The 24,493-nt window shown below is 38.4% G+C and overlaps 1 protein-coding gene across 1 annotated transcript in view; it reads left to right on the top strand.

The window, feature by feature from the left end:
- TNS4 (tensin 4) overlaps positions 1–17,990 on the top strand; it is a 38,993-nt gene extending 21,003 nt beyond the window's left edge. Inside the window, exons 6-13 of the mRNA XM_081932881.1 lie at positions 2,074–2,181; positions 4,535–4,627; positions 5,960–6,037; positions 6,347–6,415; positions 11,268–11,436; positions 13,141–13,209; positions 16,441–16,467; positions 17,271–17,990. Coding sequence (XP_081789007.1) covers positions 2,074–2,181; positions 4,535–4,627; positions 5,960–6,037; positions 6,347–6,415; positions 11,268–11,436; positions 13,141–13,209; positions 16,441–16,467; positions 17,271–17,400 — 743 coding nt within the window. The 3' untranslated portion in view covers positions 17,401–17,990. The remainder of the gene's footprint in view (positions 1–2,073; positions 2,182–4,534; positions 4,628–5,959; positions 6,038–6,346; positions 6,416–11,267; positions 11,437–13,140; positions 13,210–16,440; positions 16,468–17,270) is intronic.
- Positions 17,991–24,493: the final 6,503 nt, after the last annotated feature.

A 24,493-nucleotide genomic window follows, 5' to 3' on the forward strand; every position in this document is an offset into this window, starting at 1 on the left:
GTTTCAGACAAATAGCTATCCATCATCTTCTTAAAGACTTCCAGTGTTGGGGCATTCACAACTTCTGGAGGCAAGCTGTTCCACTGATTAATTGTTCTCACTGTCAGGAAATTTCTCCTCAGTTCTAAGTTGCTTCTCTCCTTGATTAGTTTCCACCCATTGCTTCTTGTTCTACCCTCAGGTGCTTTGGAGAATAGTTTGACTCCCTCTTCTTTGTGGCAACCTCTGAGATATTGGAATAATGCTATCATGTCTCCCCTAGTCCTTCTTTCTCTTAAGCTAAACATACCCAGTTCCTGCAACCGTTCTTCATATGTTTTAGTCTCCAGTCCCCTAATCATCTTTGTTGCTCTTCTCTGCACTCTTTCTAGAGTCTCCACATCTTTTTTACATCGTGGCGACCAGAACTGAATGCAGTATTCCAAGTGTGGCCTTACCAAGGCATTATAAAGTGGTATTAACACTTCACGTGATCTTGATTCTATCCCTCTGTTGATGCAGCCTAGAACTGTGTTGGCTTTTTTGGCAGCTGCTGCACACTGCTGGCTCATATTTAAATGGTTGTCCACTAGGACTCCAAGATCCCTTTCACAGTTACTACTACTGAGTAAGGTATCACCTATACTGTACCTGTGCATTCCGTTTTTGTTGCCTAAATGTAGAACCTTACTCTTTTCACCATTGAATTTCATTTTATTAGATAGTGCCCAATGTTCAAGTTTGTCAAGATCCTTCTGTATCTTAAGCCTATCTTCTGGAGTGTTGGCTATTCCTGCCAGCTTGGTATCATCTGCAAATTTGATGAGTTCCCCATTTATTCCCTCATCCAAATCATTGATGAAGATGTTGAAGAGTACTGGGCCTAAAACAGAGCCTTGGGGTACTCCACTGCATACTTCCCTCCATGTAGATGCAGTTCCATTGAGAACTACACGTTGAGTGCGGTTGGTCAGCCAGTTACCAATCCATCTGGTGGTGAGGCTGTCTAACCCACATTCTTCTGCTTTATCTAGTAGTAGGTTATGGTCTACCTTATCAAAAGCCTTACTGAAGTCCAAGTAAACTATATCAATCCTTTCCCTCCCTTCCTCATTAGGAACACGGAAGCTTTTGAAAATGCAAATGAATGTTTGGAGCATTAAAAAATTGGTAGAATTATTAGATGAGGCAAAATAAATGTTTCTCAGTTACTTTTCCCTGCCTCAATTTACTGACTATTTATCTACCTATTTACCTACTTCCTTATGTTTTGAAACTCCAAAGTTTGGGACAACCTATTTCTGTAGTACGATGTATGTTACAGCATTGCATCTACGTATTTGCTGCATTCAAATTGAGTTGATATCATTGCTCAAAATAATTATACCATTTGTCATCTACTTTCTTATTTGTAAAACAAAGCTCCCTTGATAAAGACTGGTATCCAATCACACTACCCTGCCCTGAAATGTTAAGAGATGTTGTCCATTTGCTCACAACTATTGTTTAAGCTTTTGTTGCACATATTCATGCTAAATAAGGTGTTTTATTTGTTCTTTCAGATAATTCCCACATATAAAGCCAGTAGTACCAGGCCATACCTGAGAAAGGAAATTTTTCCCAGATATGGTTCTGGTACTACTGGTTTTGTGTGTAGCTGGTTTATTCCTGTAGGGCTCTGAAAGGGAGAGCTTACAAACTGATGAGCATGAAATAGATCAAGACATGCAATATTATTGAGGAACAGGGAGTATTTTCTTCCCAAGACCTTCAAGCTTCTCAATTCTTTCAAATATAGAGCCTTTTTAGTCTTATCTCAGGTAACGAAGAGCAAAGAGACTGAGCTGTAAATCAAAAAGCTGCCGAAACCAATCTGGCTTCTGTGTATCTTGGTCAAATAGCCTTAAGTAAGCCATTATCACTCTTTGCAACATATGATCACAATATTGGTTTACTGTGAAGGTTGCCAGCTAAGTAGTACACATGAAGTGCTTTGAACAGGAACCAGTGTTTGCAAAAGATACAAATGCTTAGTAATCTCTCTTTATTCTGTGATATGATGACACTTTGTTCTTTGGATGTATGTTTTAACAGCTATCCAACTACTAATGGATGAACCACCAGGTACATTTATTATGAGGGACAGCACATCTTATCCTGGCTCATTTGGCTTAGCCCTGAAAGTCTTCAGCAACAAAACAGGTACTCAGAATTCCTGCTTTAAACTGCAAAAAGGTAATAATAGAGAGGGGCCAACAGCAGCCTTCTCCTACTTGATACTTTCCAGATGTATTTTACTATAAATTGTAGAATTCCCAAGCAGAGGGCCAGTTGGCTTGGAAGTCTGGAAGTTGTAGCTCCATTATATTTGGAGGGCACTGCATTGAGAAAACCTGCTCTGTTGCTAAACTGTGCAGAAACCCTATTTAAAGGATTCTTTATTTAGGGTCCCACCTGCATGTTCCCAGTCTGAATACTGATGAGACCTAAAAAGGGAAAGATAGCAGACTCTCAAAAATGTGACAGTTGCAGTGTTGGGGGAAAAAAAGAGGCTATTGACTCTTGCAGAGAGGCAGCACATTCACTTCTCCTGATGATGCAACTGCAGCTAATGCAGAGAGGTGATAGTTCCCTGCATGGCCAAATGCTCCAAAGTCATGGCTGTAGTTAATCATTCAACATATTGCTCACTGCATGTTCCCAGTTGCCTAGTGGCACACAGTTAAGGAAATTCTGCAAAAATGAAAAAACAGAGCTCTATAATTGGTAGAGCACAGCATCTCCATAAAAGCAACCAATCGTCATTACATGTTTTAGAAATCAAAACCGAACTCAAGTTTTTTCACACAGGAAAGCAATGGTGGGGAAAACCCCAGAGGGTAAACCAGCAGAGAAGTGAAAGAGGAGAGGAGAGATGACTGATGAGGCGTCTAAAGGAACTGCGAATAAATAAAAAAGAAAAGCAATAGAAAGTTGGCAAATGACTATATTCAGAGTCTTTCTGAATCAAGGGCAGTGTGAAGTTCAAGTCAGAGCAAACCTAGCTTCTCACATTGGAAGCAGCCTGCAAGATGTCGCAGGGGAAATGAAAGAGAAACAAAGCAAATCTAATATACTGGAGCCTGTCCATGCAAGGATTTCAGGGTAAAGTAGTTGCAAGCCAGGACAAGCAAGCCTTCTGTGACTTCAGCATGGATCAGCTTCAGGGAGGGGAATGCAGCTGAAGAGAAATGTAAACTTCTCTATTAATTAACTATGTGTGCCCCAGTTGGGTTATGAAGCACAGAAGAGATGGAAGCTAATGATCATTAAGGGGAGCCGAGCAGAATGTTCCATGCCATTCTACACAACTTTAAGAGTTTCTCCAATTTGGCTCAAATAGCAAATGTTGCTGGGTGGTAGTAATAATCTATTTAAAAGAAAAAGAGAGCAATGAGAGATTGTAAATAATGTGAGCAAATATTGCAACCTTTGTTTTAATGTTAAAAAATAATATTTATTTCTAGCATTTAAACTTTGCCCTTCAACTTTCCTAGGTTTTGAAAGTTGGGAAAGGGTTTATCATTATTTTAAAAAAAAACCATTAGAGTAAAACTATGCCATGCCACATTGATGCGTTCTAAATACCTTCAACTATAATTCCCATTAGTCCTACCCAACATGGTCATTGGGAATTATGGAATTTGTATTCCAACCCATCTGAGGACTCTGCTGGAAAAAGCTGCAAAAAACGCACATGTCCCTGTACACCGAGAGAGGAGGAACAGGTTAAAGAAAATCTGCTCATTTGCTTCTTCTCAATTTTGTTTGGTTTACATTACATTTGCAGGCCAAAAACAATATTTTCTCTGTGATTATTTGTATGGGTGAAGTTTATAGAAGGCATTTTCTGCTGTTGTCGTATACTGAAAAAGTTCTTGATTATGATAAAGGGTCAAGGATGTCATTGTGGTTCCAAATTCTATGGTTTGTGGTAAATTATCTTATGTGTAGGACTCCAACTCATTAACTTTCATTTGAAATTCAATCCAATTCTCACAGTACTGGATTTGCAATCGCATAATATTTTTTTAAATAGAGGATTTTAGACACATGAATTGCTGGGTGACTGTGCACCGTTTCATGAGACATTGAGTTTAGTTTTTTTAAGTTTTAACTTTCACATCTCTGGAAGAATTCCACTATGAGTCCATCAGTGATTTATATTCAGAAACACTTTGTTTCATGAGCTGAAACTATTCTCAAAACAATTCTGCTCCTTCATCTGGTTTAGATTTATAGCAAAAAAATTCCATAGAATTAAAGGATGATAATAGCATCGGAAAATCAGAAAAAATATGTGTATTACCTATTTCTGTATACAAAACTGGGTTCAGGAATTACTGTATGTTTTCATTGTCACATATCATATCCAATATTAAACATAAACAGCACCAAAATCAGAATTAGAAAGAAAGAGTTTAAAATCCAATTTTAAAGCTTTTTGGAAAACTTCCAATGTAAAGTATTGGTTTTTTATAGGTTACATTTCAGTTTGTTTTGTTTTGTTTTAAAGGAGAAGATGCTGGTAACCACATTAGACACTTCCTCATTGAGTCTTCTCCCAAAGGAGTGCATCTTAAGGGAGCGGAAGAAGAACCCTATTTTGGTAAGATTGTTGGTCTAGTTGCTTTCAGATACTTATGCTTAAGTTGTGACTGTCGTATATTCATGCATTTAGTTATTAGTTGAGGTTGCAATTAGCTGAGGTTGAGGCAGTTGCATCTGTGTTGTTTTTTGCTCCTTAAAAAAAGTGCCCTGCCCATCTGATTCAACAAGGTAAAGAGAAAAGTTTTCTCTTTCCAGCCATGCCCAACTCTAAGGGGCACTATTCATTTTCATTTCTTAGCCGGGGGAGCCAGCAGTCATGTGGTTAGCATGACTATACCCTGATGTGTATGGAATGCTGTTACTTTTCCCAGCAAAGTGATGCCTATTTATCTACTTGCATGTGCATGCTTTCAAACTGCTAGGTGATACAAGCGCCTGGAATTCACACATCATACAGCACTCAGGTCTCGAACCTGGGCTGTCAGACTAGTTCAGCAGCCATTGTACACACACACACACACACACACACACACACACACACACCTTTGAAATAAACTCGGCATTCTATTTCAATTAAGTGGGACCAGCTATCTATGGAAAGTCATAAATGTGGCAGTCTTGGAAGGTAGTGGACCTTTTCACATGGTCTACAATCCTAAACCAATAAACAGAGAGGCACACTACCTGAGATAGCTAACCTTTTACTAGTAATATCTTATGCAGGAAGAACATCTCCAATCTCTTCCTTTATCATGAAGAGTGAATCTGACCATTTCAGCTTGGATCGCTGATATTCAACTGGCTTACTCACAAATCAGTGTAGCTTCTTAAAAATCTTCCAGAAAGTTGGTACTTATTTGGGGAAATATTTTCTAAACCATCAGAAATGCACACACTGTGCAAATGATATTTTCCTAATATGTGTAAATTTTTTGTATAAACCTTTTGCTTATATATTGATTTTGGTATACATATCTTCAAAAAAAAGTATGGACTTTTGCAAAATTTAATAAATATATAGTGTTTTACAGAGTGTGTTCTAGTTTGGAATTAGATTTAGCAAGTGAATTTGCATCAAACATTTTTACCATTTTCATTCATCCATTATCGTTCCATTCAAAATAACAAGGGAGGGAGGGAGCATCCAAATAATGGCAAACTCAAGAATTGCCTTCCAGTTACTCAAAATCCCCCATCCCATTCTTTCCAGACCCACAAATGGATCTGTTGGTCTCATAAATCCCCAGTTTCTTACCTCTGCTACCCTAGTTGTTGATTACCTGAAAATGAATAATTTAGACATGTAGTGAAGGATGAGAAGTAATAATGTGGACTATAGATGTGTTAAGAACACTTTGTACAAACCTCATCCATTTGTTCTTTATTACAGGAAGTCTCTCAGCATTTGTATATCAACACACCATTATGCCATTAGCACTACCCTGCAAACTGATTATTCCTAGCCAAGGTATGTTTAGAATCTTGGACCAAGAGTTCCTGCAATGATCAGAAGAATAATACACAAATTCTTACAAATCTTATAGATACTAGCTAACAACAATTCCTTTTTAAACCCAAATATATTTGCTAATGATTAAAAAAACCAATGAAAAGGATAAGCAAACAACTATTAATGTATTAAATCAAACTCTGCATCATATTGGAATTGCAGATTTACAGAGCTCTTTCCAGTAGAGGATATAGTTGTGCAGCAAGACTTTAATTTAATATGTTTTGTAATGTGGTTGTAACTGGTGTGCTGTTATGCCTATCTTAGCTTTTCTCAGTGGTGAAAATCCAGCCCTTAATTCAGAAGCTGCTCTTCTTTTGTCTCAGAAAGCTGCTGGTGAGTATAATGAGGATTTTTCTTCAATTAACCAGGCCATTTTATATCCTAAAGGTTAAGGTAATAAATAATGACCTGTAGTTTGGTCTACATGTTTTGCCTCCTTTCAGTGTTGTCACTTTTCTAGGAAGATGTCACATTTTGCTACCATTCAGACCACAATATCCTGTATCTACACAGAGATATTTTTTTGGCACAGTGATTACATAATAGATTTTAATCCTCTGTGGTTTGTGTATAGGTAGGGGGGCAGAGAGAGGGGGAGGGGGGAGGGAAGAAGGAAGGAAGGAATTTGAGAAGTAGTTTTTAAGTCTGACTGGTTTTGACTATGGTTTGAGGGAAGGGTTAAGAGAGGCATTTTGCCCATTCATCACTAGTGACAACTGGTCAAAGAAAGGCCTTCCAGCAGGATCAGCTAAGAAGCCTTCATCACATATTGTAAAACTGAGCTACCAGATAACATTCACTTGTTTCATTAGGGGGCATTAGGGGGCCCCAAATACCTTGGAACAGGAAGCACATTTGAGAGAGATGGGGGGAGGGAGAGAGAGAGAGAGAGAGAGTAACAGAGGACAAAACTTCTCAAAGTTTCCTGCTTTTTGAGTTGCTTGTATGAAAAGTCAGGATTTATGGTTTCATGGTCACTTTCATGCTTCCTTCTGTTGCACACATTAATTTCCTCTCTGTGTGATTTTTCTTTCTTTCTTTCTCTGCCTATGCAAATCCATCACTGGCAATTAGAGCAACTTCTAGCACAGCTAGGGTTATTACGGAGTTAGTTTCATGTTGTGCAGATCATTGGTTAATTTCAGAAGTGCCGTTCTGCTCAGCTTTCAATGGGACTTGGTGGACAACCTGGAAGGCCAAAGGGGCAGCGATAGGGTCCTGTCAAAGATACTTGGCAGTGCCAGCCCAGAAGCACAGAGACTAAGCATGACACTGAATGGGAGGAGGGGGTGACTCTCTCATTTCACTGCAGCAGAAAATGGTCTCTGAGCTTATTGGTCCAGCACTGCTTGGCTTGCCAGGCCCCTTACCTACTCAGGAACTTGTTGCCAATTTAGTTAATGTATCTGCACCAAGAAATCACTTAAATGATATAAAGTACTGTACTTACTATAAGATGCACCAAGATTTTGAAGAGGTAATTTAAAAAAAAAAAAAAAAAGGTTGTGCACTCTGCAGACTTCCCAAACCTTCTGCATGCCTCATTTTTTGAGAAAAACAGGGCATGCAGAGAGTTTGAAAGGCCTGCAAAGTGCTCCTGGGGGGTGTTGGGCAAAAACGAGCAAAAAAATGGCCCATTTTTCATGAAAATGGGCCCGTTTTTTGCCCCCCAAAAGGGCATGCATAGCCTTTAAGAGGCTTATGGACTGTTCTGGGGGCTTGTATAGTGCTTCTTGGGGCTGCCCTCCCCAGCCCCCAGGAGCACTTTGCAGGCCTCCCAAACCCTCTGCATATCCATTTTTGTGAAGAGGGTGGGGCTTCGGGAGGCCAAAAATGCTGTATTCAGTGTATAAGATGCCCCCAGATTGTCACTGTCTTTTGGGGGTTGGGGGAAAGGTGTGTCTTATACACCAAAAAATATGGTATATCTTCATTCTTCATGCTGTACTAAAACATTAACATCTGCTACAAAGCACATCAGATTTGTAATTAATACAAATTATTACCTAATCTCACTTACCACAAAAGTTTGCTAAGTCTTCTTCCTTGTTCAAATGATGAAGAGACAAATTCTGACAAGTGAGGGGCATATTTTGATGATCATTTCGTGTTTCAGGGTTTGTTTGTTTTTTGCAAAAGCTCATAATTACTTTTGTGAACAGGGTTAAAAAATGAGAAAATGAACCCTGCTAAGTTTTATATGTAAATGTTTTGTTTCCATTATAATTTTTCATATCACTGTTAGTAACATTCAGATAGTGCTGCAGTTCAGTGTTTATATATATTTAATAGTAGTTAAGAAAATATATACATTTTAAAAAACTATGGAAAGATGAAGCAGAAAGGAGCTCAAGATCTTGTAGCCATTGCTAACTTCCAGACTTTTAAGGTGCCAGAAATCAAAAACCTTGCAACAATGGCAGAGGCAAATGCAAATGGGGTACTTTCACTACTGCATCTGTGTAAGATTATGCAGCAACATTTTTATGAGTAGCCAAAAATATCATGATATGATCACAAAGAATGTTAATCAACAATCCACTCCCTTCTAAAGCACATATCAGTTCCTTCTTGATTAGCTCATTGAAACCCAATATCTTCTCTCCTTAGTTAAAATGATTTGGGTTTTTTTTTAAAGCTATCATAATTACAGTTCCAAATAAAGCTTCATTCTTTCCAATATGACCTGGCAAAATGTGAATTTGTTTGATTAAACAAACAAATCTCCAGCCTGCCTTCAGCTTTTTCACAAGTTTTATTACATTTTTTAAATATGCTATGCAATCTTAGTGTAGAAATAGACTTTTGTTAATGTCCGTGCAAAATACAAAAGAAAAAGCCTTTTAGGCTGCACACAAAACACAAGTCTCCAACTCCACTAGGAACAACTTAGATGTGCAACCGTCAAGGACAGTTCCAATTAAACCCCCAACAACAAGCAAAGACCCATTCTATTCACTCCACAAGTCTTCCCACAATTGAAGCAGATGCTTCTCGGTCTATGTCAGTAATAGAGTAGACAGGATCAGAAAATCCTCAAACCCAGAGCAATGGTGATATGTACGGACAGATCAGAACCCAGCAGACCACGCCATGCTCTCTCTTCTTGCATCTCAGTTGGCAGAATCAACCTGGTAGAAAGGTCCAGAGTTCCTGGCTTGCCCAGACATCCTGATGTCACAGAGATCAGAACAATACAAGCTTCAAGACCCAGATAGTGATGATGACGTACAACCGGAGGTTCCCAACAAATCTCCCAAACAGGACATGAAGCCCACTGTTTTGGCTCACAAGCTTGTCGACAGCAATAAAGGAGACAAAAAACTGATCCTTAATCATCCCTTTGCCATAGTTCGCTTTGAACGCTTCTCCAGATGGAGACTTCTCATATCAGGGGTGGCAATGATCGTTTTCTGCATCACAAGATGGGTTCCCCAGCCCACCGTACCCAACCAGAGAGAGCCATTCTGCAGAGTGTACAACGAGATGCGTACCCGGCAGAATTTGAGTGCCTACAGGCTAAGAAACCCTTCCGAAACCCAGCTTACTTCTAAAACTGAGTCCATTTCTTGACTGCCACGGCTTACTGCAGGAGGAGAACATTTAGATAAGGCTGAAATAACCTCAAATCAAAGCATCCTATCATCCTTCCTGCCCCCCAACATGTGACAAAAATGCTGGTCCAGGACCACCATGAAAACATCCAGCATCAAGGCAGACACTTCACAGAAGGAGCCATTAGGGCTGCCAGAATCTGGATCGTAGGCGCCAAGAGGCTCGTCACCACTGTCTTAGTGCCTGCACTGTCGTAAGCAATGAGGTGCGACACCATGCCAGTGATGGCCGACCTGCCGCTCAAACATCTTAGCACTGAACCTCCTTTAACCAACATAGGTTTAGAATTTTTGGGCCCTGGTCCGTGTCTGCCCATCGGACCAGAGGAGGGCAAGCTAACAGCAAACGCTGGGCTGTACTTTTCACCTGTCTCAGCATTCGAGCCGTCCACATCGAAGTCATAGAATCCATGGACAGTTCCTGCTTCATCAATGCTCTAAGGCGGTTTCTGGTGCACAGAGGACCTATCAAGGTGTTTAGATCTGACCACGGCCCAAACTTTGCAAGGAATTGAAACTTGCAAACTTTACAAGGAATTGAAGATAAGTGAAAATGATCGCCTAGATGCAGCAATCGAAGGCTACTTGAAGGCCTGTGACTGTGTATGGACATTCAACCCCCCCCCATCCCCCCCCCATGCATCCCATATGCGAGGAGTGTGGGAGCAATTGATAGACATAGCCCGCAGAATCTTAGACTTCATGTTGACAAAGGCGCCTACACTGACACATGAGATCCTCACCACCCTCATGGCAGAGGTGGCAGCTATTATCAACTCCTGCCCTTTGGGTCCAGTTTTTACAGATCTTGAAAACCCAATTATCCTCATCCCAGCCACCTTGCTGACCCAGAAGACAGGCGGCTGGCAACCTCCTGTCCTGGTTCCCAAGGACATACAGTATATAAACAACAATGGAGACAAGTTCAACTGCTTGCCCACACATTCTGATGTTATGCCTCTGCTATCTTAGTTAATTAGATAATCAAATTTGCATTGTTTCATGCCATGCCTTTGTTTGCCTTTAGTTAAAAGTTAGTTGGTAGTGGAATTTATAATTCCAGGCAGGGAGAGTGCTGTCCCAGCAGTATATAGCTAGTATAGAAATTAAGAACTGTCTTCTTTAAGAAACTACCTTATGGGAAATGTAGTTCCATAACATGTGATCACATCTCTGTTTCTGATTGGCCATTGGAGCATTCAGCCCACATGCAAGTTTATAGCGGTCAGTTTAAATGCTTTTGTGAACTGAATAGTAGTTTTTGTATCTCCGCTCAGCATGGGAGTGAAATCATCATCTTTTTACACCACATGATGGGACAGATTATGGAAAGTCAGAAGTATCTTAACACTGAACTGTAAATTTTGCTGTTAAGAATGCCTGTTCATAAACCTGATCTGAAAGAGATTCCTAAGCGTGGAGTTAACTGCATGCCCCGAGCAAGCCTACAACGCCCGAGACAGAACACTTGGTTTCTTTCCATATTTTTTGAAAGTGTTTCATGGTTTTTAATTTCTCAATGATAGCCACCAGGGATAACTTTTTTCTTCTTTTTTTTTTTTGCCTTATAGTATGTAATCTCCTGTATCTGCACTCGGTGACTATGGAAACCCTCACTGGCAAAGCTGCAGTTCAAAAAGCTGTATCTTCCACTTTTGAACAAGAAATGCTGCCTACGGCCACCATCGTCCACTTCAAAGTTACTGCATTAGGAGTAACTTTGACTGACATCCAGAGAAAGTAAGAAAGATGCCCTGAGGGTGGGGAGCCATTTTCTGTAGCCATCCTTATTGGGGGGGGGGGGGATATTCAATTTGAAAAGATGGCATATTTTTTTTCAAAATTTATGGGAAAAAAATTGATATACTTTTGTATGGCAGTGCAATAGCTCAGATATTAAAGACCTTCAACTTGTCAGCTAGCAAATTAACAGCCTGGGTTTGAGACCTGAGGACCATGCAATGGGGTGAGCTCCAGTCACTTGTCCCATCTTCTGCCCACTGAAGAGCAATTCAAAAGCATGCAAATGCTAATAGATAAATAGACACCACTTTGGTGGGAAAGTAACATTGTTCTGTATGCCTTGATGTAAAATTGTGGTGGCCACATGACCATCGAAATGTTTTCAAACAACGCTGGCTCCCTCAGCTAAGAAACAAAGATGAGCATCAGTCTTAGAGCAGGGTTCAACAACCCGTGGCTCTGAAGCCACATGTGGCTCTTTCTTTCCTGCTGTGCTCCCTGTTGCCAGTCGGATCCACAATTGAGAGGGCTTTTGATTAGGACAGGTAGAGGAAAAAGGACTCCACACTAGGAGGAGACTCTATGTGGGGAAACCAGACTTCCGGTTGGCTTTAGAATTGAACAGGGGGCTTCCGGTTAGGACCTTTGTGGCTCTTTTGAGTGTTTAAGGTTGCCAACCCTTTCCCTACAGTAAGACACGACTGGGCAGGGGAAATCTTTACCTTTTCCTTTATTTTTGTGTATTTTCCCTGTGAAGTGGCCAGGTTGGTCCATTGCATCCAAAACATTCAGTGGAAAGCTGCTCCCTTATAACTCCAGCTCCTATCACCAATATAAATACAGGTTTGGGGGACTGGTTCACACACCACATTAACCCAAATGTGATTTGTTTACTTTGGTTTTAGTACAGAATGTGAGCCCAGCCATTATCTGTTTTCACATTGTATATGAAATAGGCCACTATGAATTATTTAGCAATTCATAACTTAAATTTTTTGGCTTGGCACTATGTTTGAACACAACGTCTGCCTGAATCAGTGATCAGCTTTATGTGTCATGCTATTATGGCATTTGGGGTTTGGTTTAACTTATATAGACTACAGTCTTGAATAAAGAGATCAGTCATGTTTTATTTCCATCGAAATCAATGGGACAATTAGTCATATTTCAATAATGAGCAATTTACTGTATTTCAATGAATTAAATCATGAGTCATTCATACTAGATCCAGCCCAGTCTGACCGACAGAAAAAAAAATTCCTGTGAAATAACAAACACTTTGAACAACTTAATCGCTAAGACTAAGTTGGTTGGTGTTATAGCCCAGTAATTTCACAATGATTTTACTGGAGCTAAATTACAACAATTAAGACTGCTGTCGTATAAACCCATACCTGGATTACTACACATATTCTACAAATTAAATATAAGTGGGATCATTGAAGTAGGTTTAAGAATTGTCTTTATTGAATTCATTCATTGATTTATCATTTTCAACATGTATTTTTCCTTATCTTCTCGACTAATTGCATACATTTTTAAAATGTGCATCCAATATAATATTTAGTGGTCATCTCATTGACTGGGGTCATTTCACAATAAGATGGAATGATAGTTCTTGCTGGTGGGGATACAAAAGTGTTCTCTATTCTTTGAATCTCTTCATTGCTTTCTTCACACACAAACACCCCTTTCCTACAGGATCTTTTTCAGACGGCACTATCCATTGGCTACCATCAGTTTTTGTGACATGGATCCTGAAAATCGAAAGTGAGTACTCTTCAACTTAAATCTTACAGCACGCATTGAAGGCTGGATTGATTTTCAGGCCATTTTAAGATATATTTTCAAAGAAATTTCAAGATGTTATACAGAAGAAAAACTAGGGACAAGAAACAACGAATGCCATTGCCATATCCTGAGCTGTAGCAAGCCCTTGTAAAAGAAAAAAAAAATCCCCTACCACAAGGGAAATTATAAAATGGATTGCATAATAGAGTCCATTCATGTCCTTATTTCATGTTACATGCATTTATTAAATTGTATGCAAAAAAAAATCAAAATGATTTCAATCTTGAGAAGCTGCCAAACTGCTAATTTATCATTCCCTTGAAAGGTCTTCTCCTCATATGGCTAATATCCAGGGATTAAGATGTAAAGGAAATCAAAAGTTCTAACAAATACTGAAATATAGGTAATCCTCAACTGACAACCATAACTGAGCCCAAAATTTATGTTGTTAAGTGAGACAGTTGTTAGGTGAGTTTTGCTTCATTTTATGACCTTTTTTGCCATGATTTTTAAGTGAATCACTGAAGTTAATAAATGTTAAGTGATCTGACTTCCCTGTTGACTTTACTGGTCAGAAGGTTGCAAAAGGTGATCGCGTAACCTTGGGACAAGGCAACGGTCATAAATATGAACCAGTTGCCTAGCATCTGAATTTTGATCACATCATCGTGAAGATGATGCAAAGGTTGTAACTTGTAAAAAAGGGCCATAAGTTACTTTTTTCAGTGCTGTTGTAACTTTCAGTGGTCACTAAATAAACTGTTGTAAGTCGAGGACTACCTGTAATTTTGTATAACTTTTATTATTTAAACATTTATTTATTTATAATTTTTTTATTAAGAGTTTTGAACAAAAAATAAAAAATTAGCAAGAAATACTAAAAAAAGGAAAAGAGGCAAAAAATGGAAAGTATAAGCAAAAAGAAATAGAAAGTAGTAGCTTCTATATTTCTTTGCAACAAATATAAGTACAATTAACTTTTACTCTATGATTATTTTTTTAAGTTTTTTACATTATCTTTTTCTAATACTCAAAGCCATAAACCATAAGCCAATTTTTTCTGCTTCATACAAAAAAAACTCCACAACCCCAAACTATAAAGGGTTTCCAGTCAGCAATAAATATGGTTTTCTTAGATAATATAAACACAGGCAAACAACAAACTCCACAGAACCTGAATCCTTTTTTTTTTTTAATGACTTGTTTTATGGGAGTTTCAAATATACCGCAGCCAATCCAGTATTTAATTCAATTGCTGAACCCAGATAACGGCAGTAAAGATACTGATTCTGGAGTAGTGTAAAAGCTTCAGAATGTTGAAGAATCTTCAGGTCCTCCCATGATTTATTTCCCCAAAATGTTTGTTTTATTAATGTATTCAAAATATTTTATCAAAGTTACTTCTTTTCTTCCCACATATATGGTCTTTGGAGGGGTAATGATACTATCTGTTATCTTTAAGTGGGACTATTTCCCAGCAACCTACTTTATCCTTTGCCTGCACCTGGAAATAGTTCCCAATGAATTGTTTTGTCAACATAACAACAGAGCTGAGGTCTCGATGGCATGTCTGGAATTCAAGAATTTATTGTGATGGTGTAGCTTTAAAAGCTTTTTTTTTTAAGCACTGCTGAAATGTTTGCTCTTAAACAAGTTTAAGAAAATATAGAATTTATTTTTATTGCACAATTTTTTCTATAGCAAATCTCTGGCACTTGTCACATGATAAAAACAAAAGTGTCTGAGTAATAATGAAATATAATTGCAAATCCTTGGTGCATTTAGATCTACTTTCTGGAAGCAAGAGAAACGTAATATATGTTATTCATTGTTTTTTTGGGGGGGGAGAAATCTATAGTAGTGGCATGGATCAAAGCAAGAAACTTAATTGAAGTTGGGATGGATCACAGCAAAATGATGGGGAAGCAAAAAGCTATAGCAATGACATTATGGCAGGTCTGTTCAAAAGCAACAAGATTAGTAGCTACATTTTATTGCCAAGATGGCAATAATGGGCAACATTGCCTGTATGAGATACAGATCATCCAAAATAGTATATTTAAATTAAGCCCTTTAAAAGGAAAATAGTTTCAATGATTTGGTAATAATATTATCTGCATTCTTCAATAACTGACTGAACCCATGGTATCAATTACAGCTTGAAGAGGCTTATATGAAAGAATCTTAAATCACTATCTAAACCACGTTCTCATTTTGTTAATTTTTTTCCATTTTTATTTAATTTTAAACTAATATATATATAGTATATATACTGTTACATGCTTCATACATACATACACATACACACACACACCAGTGGTGAGTTTCAAAAATTTTTAGAACCTCTTCTGTAGGTGTGGCCTGCTTTGTGGGAGTGACTTACCAGCCATGTGACTGAGTGGGAGTGGCTTGGCAGTCATGTGACTGGGTGGGCATGGTCAACTTGTAAAATGTGGTGAAACTCACCTAACAACGCTCTTGCTTAGCAACCAAAATGTTGGCTCAGAAACTCTGGCATTTGAAGCACGCAAGTCTTAAAGCTGTCAAGTTACAAGACCTTTGCACCCCTAACCCTTTAGAAAAAAAATCCCAGGGATGTTCAAACCTGACAGTTTTAAGACTTGTGGACTTCAACTCCCAGAATTCCTCCTCTTGCTCTTCATCTTGATGATGTGCAGACCGGTGGGGGGAGGGAGCTGGAACCGGTTCTAAACAGCACTGTAGATTTGTGGAACCTCTTTTATAGAATAGGTTAGAACTGGCAGGAACCCACCCCTCTCTCTCACACACACACACAGAGAGAGAAAGAGAGAGAGACACACATACACACATTTAGGGAAGGAAATGTGGGGTTATTCGTGGGTAGAATTATGTTGGAGATACAGAAAAAAAATCTTGATTGTTGAGAGGGGTTAGAAAGCTATTCTGAACACGTTAATTTTTTTACTGCAATTTAACATCAAAATTGCAAGGGAAAGGTGAAAATGTACAGAACAGAATTGTCTCAGTAAGAACGTATGATTTTTTTTTAAGTTCAAAACCTGGGACTATCACTTATGTTTCTCTTCATTCCATTTTTTTTCACCAGGCTTCAGCAACAGAAGCTAAGCCATTTCTTCTTGTATGAATTTAGTTATTTATTTGAAGTTACATTAAGAAAATGGTGGGAGTTCATCTTTATTAAATATAATATCTCTTTTTCATTTTAAGGTGGCAAAAGTTTTCCAAAACTTCAAGGTAAGTTATATGGATGGCATGAATCAAAGACTGTATAATCTATCCCTTTTTCCATCCCTTTTTCATACAGTATGTATTGTAGATGTAAGGCAGTTTAGATAAGGGTGGGGGGCCTTGATTGTATAGACATAGCTACCAACTAAACTTTTTTTTTTACTCATATCCCTTCCACGGTCTTTGCTGCATAAGATATTAGTCAGGGAGCTTTTTAAGCTGTTGGCCAAGTAAAAGTTAAAAAGAAAAAAACAGTTATACAAATAAAGTTTAAAGGCATTGAAGTTGTATAAATGCCTCCTTGTTAAGCCAACATCTAGATTCTAAGAATGTTTACTACTTAAATATAAATTCCATTAATTTCAAAGGAGTTGCTTGTACATACTTGATTAACATTACAACTCATGTCCCATTTTGTACTTACGCTCTTAATTAATTTTGGATCTAAGCTTTAATCTTTATTGTTGCACTCTGCTGCTTCTTAAATGGCTTACATAATAAATCAATGAAAGGAAAGGAAAATTGAGTGCATAAGATCAGTGAGTCAGTTTGGGTATTGCCTCTTCCTATTCCTTAAAAATTTCAAGCCCAGACCAGGTGCTATTTGAACAAAGGATTAAAATGCTTTTCATAGCATCCTGCCCCTCCTGTGAAATACCAGAAGCAAAATTCATGATGTAAAAGAAAAGTAGTGCAATATAAAACCTTCTCCACACTCTTGTCAAAGCAGTTTCATCATCATTAGTCATGACTATAAAGTGGTAAATCTGTTATTTCAACCACTGCTTCCTGTCCGTCTTCTACCATAGGATCTTTGGTGTTGTTTCCAAGAGCCCAGCTGATTCTGAGAATATTTGCCACCTCTTTGCAGAATATGATGCTGTGCATCCCGCTTCTCATGTAGTTGATTTCATCCAGAAACTTCTCCTTGATGTCTAAGGCTGCCACAGTACTGAAATGTCTGTTTCTAACAAATTCTTTGCCTTGTGCAGTGTGCCAAACTATGTTACCTCTTCAAGCTGCTGTGTTGTGTTTTGAGGCTGCAGATTGGTTTTTATCAATAGGATACTACTTAAGATTGATGGTATCAACCTTCATAATCTCCAGACCAAAAAAAAACAACAACCAATCACTGGCTGGGGATTCATCGATCTGAAAAAATAATCAATATCTGTTGATTTAATATCTGTTCCCTCTGTTACAATAGAATAGTTGCAATGAGAAATGAGAGGACTCTCATGGGGATGGTTTAACAGAGAACCAGAAGAATTATTCTGTCCTATTTGCAGATAGACTAGCATTGTATTGTCTGACCTTCTGTCTATCCTATTGGAAAAGATACTTTTTACCATTGATGTTGCTTTTTTTTAATTTAACAACTCAAGTACTGGGAATAAGAGTGCTAATAGTGATGTAATAGATTATTGACACCATTTCAATGCCTTTTTGATATACGGTATATTATGTTTCACTTCTTCATTTATTGTAACGGCCATTGGGGAAGTCCAATAAACTAAATTTGCAAGCTACTTTGTGCTGAAATGAAATTGAAATGTAATACACATGCAATTTTACCCTTTAAAAATCCAAACAGGAGTCCGTCATAGCAATACTTACTGTGACTTCATCATTAATGAATGAAACAACTCTTCAAGCTTATGTTTCCGCACTTTGTAAGGAGGTTTTAAATATTCAGGTTTTCAAAATCATTTTTGTTGTTGTTGTTTTGTTGTCAGAAAGTTATTTCCATCATTACACAAAAATACTCAGCCTTTTCTTATTGCTTCAGTCTTTGGGGTTTTCACATATACTCCCTTTTGTATGGCCATTGGCCTCAATAATGCAGCAAAAGAATTATAAGGACATGGGATGCAATGAAAGAACAATTCTTAAGCATTAAGAAAACCATGAATGTAAGAGTTTATCACTTCTTTCCATCCTGCATGAAACTTGCTATAATTGATTTGCATCAGGCATAGATGTACCATGAAAGCTGTTGGACAGAGAATGATAAGATGGGTAGTTTGAGAAGACCAGTTCAGAGCCTTGACAGAATGCTGCTTCAAGTCTACTTGCTCCCTGAGATAACAATTTTCATTACGTCCTATGGCATTATGAAAATAATTAATTAATACAATTATATTTCTTGGTTTCCCAAGAAATCAAGTTTGGTTTCTTGGTCATTTTAACTGCTGAACCATTCTTTGGATGGAATATTCTTCATTGCTTCCATCCATGACTGTCAGATCAATGGCGTTTTCTTAGGTGCACTAAATTGTTCTCCCTCCATGCTGTTAGACAGTCTTTCCACCTGCCCAACAGACCTGATTTTGGCTTGTGTCCTTGAAAGGAAAGCTGGAGTAGGATAAGAAGAAGAGGAGGAGAGGAAGGCTCTCAGAATGAGAGTGGATAAGCCAATTGTTTTCACTGTAGAGAGATAATCACCTATATACCACTACACTTATTTCATTTACGTTGAATTATTTTCCCGTGCAAGAAAACAAAATATTAAAAACATTTCTCGGGCTTGGAACACTTTTTAAGTCTTAAGCTAATACACTGTGTATGAATTATTTAAATAAAGAGCTGACTATACTCACACTTAGTTCTATGGCATCGCTTCATAAAGGTGCAAGAGGCCATCCTGATTAGTGAGGGAACTGAAATTAAAAGATCCCAAACAGAAAGCTATCTAGCCTCCAATGAAGGGATACCTATTTCTTTTTACTGTCAAACTGTTCTTGTCCTTAAAAAGCTTTTTTCAACACTCAATAAGACAATGACTTCCTGTCCCTGAAATCCAGTCCTCCATATCCTGCTTAAATAGGGTTTGCTCAATAACCCACAAGTGGCAGAGTTCACAAATCACACAAACAGCAAGCATAATTCAGAAACTTTTGTGAGTGGGTTCTCACAGAGCATTAAGTCAGGGGCAAGCAATCTTTTTGAGTTGAGTGTTATATTTGAAATGTGGAGACCATGTGGAAGATGGTCTACACCTAACCCAAAATTACTGACACAGGAAAGTGATTTGTTCACCGAAGGTTGCCTCAATGGTTGTGGCCAACTGGAAAACTGCCATATGCTGTCTATTCAGCTAAGTCATAGCTATCAATCAGAATAAAACTGGAAGGGACCTTGGAGGTCTTCTAATCCAAGACCTTGCTCAAGCAGGAAGCGCTACACCATTTCAGATAACTGGCTGTTCAGTCTCTTAAAAACCTCCAATGATGAAGCACCGACAACTTCTGAAGGCAAGCTCTTCCACTGGTTAATTGTTTTCAATGTTGGGAAGTTTTTCCTTAATTCCAGGTTGCTTCTATCCTTGATTACAGTAGTTTCCATCCATTGTTTTTTGTCCTTCCCCCTAGTGCTTTGGAAAATAAGTTGACCTCCTCCTCTTTGTGGCAACCTCTTAAATATTAGAACATTAGAACATATCCCCCCTAGCCCTTCTTTTCTTTAGACTAGCCAAACCCAAATCCTGCAACAGTTCTTCATATGTTTTTGTCTCCAGGCCTTTAATCACCTGTTTCGATTAGCTGGCCTGGCACATTCTTAGTTTTTACCTCCCGGTGGATATATTTTAATGGGTAATTTTGGGTAATATTTTAACTCCTGGGTTATTAGGATTATAGTATTAATGTACTATATTTATTATTCTATATACAGTCTTGCAACCTCCTCCACCTACGTATTTAATTATTTAACTGTTTTATGTATGTATTTTATAACGCATTTTAGTGACTGTACACCGCCCCGAGTCCCTTTCGGGAGAAGGGGCGGTCTATAAATACGAATAATAAATAAATAAATAAATAAAATCATCTTAGTTGCTCTTCTTTGCATTTTTTCTAAAGTCTTGACATTTTTTTTGTAATGTGGTGACCAAAACTGGATGCAGTATTCCTGATGTGGCCTTATTAAGGATTTATAAAGTGGTACTAATACTTCAAGTGATTTTGAATCTATGCCTCTGTTTATACAAACAAAGATTGTATTAGCTTTTTTGGCTGCTGCCATACACTGCTGGCTCATATTTAAGTGATCGTCTCCTAGGACTTCAAGGCTAAATAAACTCAAATTAAGTTAAATTAAAATTGAAAATAAATTCAAGTCTGTTGAAGTCCATTCAGAAGATCTTTCCAATTTCAGAAGCATGATAACTGGGAGCGGGGGTTGGTGGTGGTGGAAAATGCCTTTTCCTGATTTGTTTCCCAATTATAGGATGTGCTCTTTCATGAATTGTGCTTGACCATCAGCTCTCTCTGCCTTGAGAAGAGACATCAATATCCTCATCTTTTGCTAAATAGCAATAGCAATAGTACTTAAACTTCTAAACTACTTCACAATGCTTTACAGCCCTCTAGGTGGTTTACAGAGTCAGCTTATTGCCCTCAACAATCTGAGATCTCATTTTACAGACCTCGAAAGGATGGAAAGCTGAGCCAACGATGAGAATCGAACTGCCAAACTGCAGGCAGCCAACTGGCAGCAGAAGTAGCCTGCAGTACTGCATTCTAACCACTGCGCCACCAAGGCTCAGAGCTTATTAATTACATTGATCTGAAATCTATTGCTTCATTGAATTAATGAAAATATATTTACAAATGCAAGGTAAAGCTAAGGAAACCATATTATGGCTTTGCATGAGGCGTGATGGCTTCAATGAACTATGTTCAGCTCAGTTTAGATTAATGTCTGATCACGTACCTGCCATATTAACTTTTTATTCCATGACCACCAGTATGCAAATGCCCCCCATGGCTGCTCCTGAAGAGTCTTTAGAGGACTCCTTTCATGCAAAGGACAGTAGTTCTGATGGCTCCCAGCTCATTTATTTTTATGTCCAGTTCATATTGTTAGAGGTAACAAAATGTCATGGTCTATCTAGGAGAATTGGAGGAAGGAGAGCCTCTTTCCATTTACTGTATACCCAGAGGTGGGTTCCAGCAAGCTACTGCGCATGTGCATTGCAATTAAAATGGTTCTATGCATGCACAGAACTGAAAAACAAGAAGGTGACACTGATGGAACTGGCAGCAACCCAGGCCTGCCATGCCCCCGAACTGGGGAACCGGATCAGGGGGGGTGGCAGGCCTGGGTCGCTGCCTATTCCAGCGACCCAGGCTGCCAAACCACTACCGGTTCAGTCCAAACCAGTAGGAACCCACCACTGGGTATGCCTGAGATTGGTATGGAGGGTGTCTTCTGAACACCACGGCATGCTGAAGTACTGCAGTAGCTTATTTAGGAAGAGACAACTTTTCATTGATCATCTTGTGCTCCTTTTTCTCAGCTGTAAAACATGCTCTACAAGAGATGTCTGACATTTTGTTATCTTTGGGGTACTAGGCAAATTCCTCCTTTATCCTCAAAGAATTATCCTTCATAATTATTTTGTTCTGCTGTTGAATAATATTCTTAAAGAATCGTATCTCCCTCATATATTAGGATTTTTCTGGTGGTGCTTGTTTTAATCTCTTCTGGTTTTAAATTGCTATGTTAATTGATTTATTATTTTACTTTATGCATAGGGGATGTGTTTGTGTTTCATTATGCATTGCCCTTAGAGTTATCCAAGAATTTTAAAAAATAAACTGAATAAATACATTTTCCCCTCAACTTGAGCCCAACTTCCAGTGACTTCATGAACACGTCAATGTTGTTTTCTTGGCACCAATATGAAAGTCATTTGTTTCTTCTGGGAAAATAAACAAATATATGAACCAATAAAGTGTTTGGAATGAGCTATAATTTTCTGAGTTTCCTGTTATGCTTTCCTGTTTTGTGTGTGTTATCAGCCCATCTGGAGTTAGTTTCTCAGCTATCAATAAAACGAAGACTTCTTTATATTGCAAAAAATCCTTCTAAAAACTATTCTTTAGCTGCTTAGAAGCTGCAACACATGAATTGGAAGTGGAACAGGATATACCTTAATTTTATGTTCTATTAAACCACCTGGGCTGGGGTATATTTCCCAGGCAGATTCCATCCAGTTATGTCCCCAAGTCAGATGCAATTCATTCTTACTAGTCAAAAAGGATCCCCTCGCACATATGTGCTAGTCGTTCCCAGCTCTAGGGGGCAGTGCTCATCTCCGTTTCAAAGCCGAAGAGCCAGCACTGTCCAAAGACATCTTGATGGTCATGTGACCGGCATGATTAAACACCGAAGTTGCACAGAACGCTGTTACCTTCTCACCAAAGGTGGTTCCTATTTTTCTACTTGCATTTTTTACATGCTTTCGAACTGCTAGGTTGGCAGAAGCTGGGACAAGTAAATGGGAGCTCACTTCGTTACGTGGCGCTAGGGATTCAAATCACCGAACTGCTGACCTTTCTGATTGACAAGCTCAGCATATTAGCCACTGAGCCACCTTGACCCCTTGAACGCGGTGTACTATAGTATACTAGTCAATATACTTCATTAAAAGTGGCAATAATTTAATGAGAAGGAAAGAACTGTTTCCTTGGCTTCATTGATGAAATTTTTTTTTATAGAGTAAGAACTTAGTAAAATTTCAGCCACAAAGGAACAACACATGTTTATATAAAACTGCTCCACAGCCTTTTCTTCTTTCCCTCATTAAAACAATTTAGAAGATCACGGCTTCCTGCTGAGAAACTAAACTTACTATTCTTGTGCTGCAGAGGGTGCCAATGAGTTAGATTTCTGCTCCATCCTACTTTTACTCACTAGGTAGAACATTTAATAGGGGTTTAAGTTCCTGCTGAATGCAGACCGGTTTTGATTAAAATAAAACCTCTTGCTAATGTTCAAGTTTGCTATTTTTTTCCCTGGCAAATTGCAATCTATTTCTCCGAGGGAACCTGGAAAGCCATGACAAAGCTCTGCTTTTTAATTTACCCACATTTATGATAACTCCACCTCATTAAAACACATTTATAATAGTAAACACATTTATAATGAAGAGATGAACATTTTGATTTTCCAGATATCAATAAAATCAAAGGTTTTCTAGGCTGGCTCTTTTCCCTGTCTTTCATTTTGGTCTTTTTTATGACTTGAATTAGACTTCCTTTTTCTTGAAACTTCTTCCAAATTTGCAGAAGAGGAGAATCTAGCATCTATATTCAGGTTTCAGCCACAAAGGAAGGAGATATGTTTATATAAAAGTGCTCTGATCTTAGTTCAGTTTAGAAATAACTACTCATAAATTGAGAAGTGTAAAACAGATACAGTGTGTGTGTGTGTGTGTGTGTGTGTGTGTGTGTGCGTGCGTGCGTGTGTGTGTGACTTTTTCAAGTCTGAAAATTGATAATGGCTGGATAATGTTTTTCCAAAATGCTCCAAGGACATCATAAGCACTATTAGTGTAAATCTTTCCTAAAATAGAAACGAGGGTAGATGTAGAACTGTAATCACCCCATTACAGATATTTTGCAGAACTGGCCAGTAGAAATGCTGCTCTCCCCAACCTAAATGAAACTCCTAGAAATCCTCAGAGAACAATAGTTGGCAGTTGTTAAGAATTCTGGAAACTGAGGCCAATTTTTATAAAAGGAGCCTAAGGGAGGGGGAAATAGCACAAATGGTTACTTAAAGGTTTCTTCCTCATACAGGTAGTCCTTGACTTACAACAGTTCATTTAATGACCATTCAAAGTTACAACAGGACTGAAAAAGTGACTTATGACAATTTTTCAGTCTTAATAACCATTGCAGCATTCCTATGTTCATATGGTTAAAACTCAGACACTTGACAACTGACTTATATTTATGACAGTTGCAATGTCCCAGAGTCACAGGATCACCTTTTGCAACCGTCTCACAAGTAGAGTCAATGCGGAAGCCAGATTCATTTAACAACTGTGTTACTAACCTAACAACTGCAGTGATTCACTTAACATCTGTGTCAAGAAAAGTCATAAATGGGGCAAAATTCATTTATCAAATGCCTCACTCAGTAACAGCAATTTTGGGCTCCGTTGTGGTCATAAGTACTATCTGTATTGTGTTAAATGCAGACTCAAGATACCTTATAAACATCCCAGCCCACCATGAAGGTG

The sequence above is a fragment of the Natrix helvetica genome (genome assembly GCF_964273705.1).
Source record: "Natrix helvetica genome assembly, chromosome: Z".
NCBI classification, from domain to species: Eukaryota; Metazoa; Chordata; class Lepidosauria; order Squamata; family Natricidae; genus Natrix; species Natrix helvetica.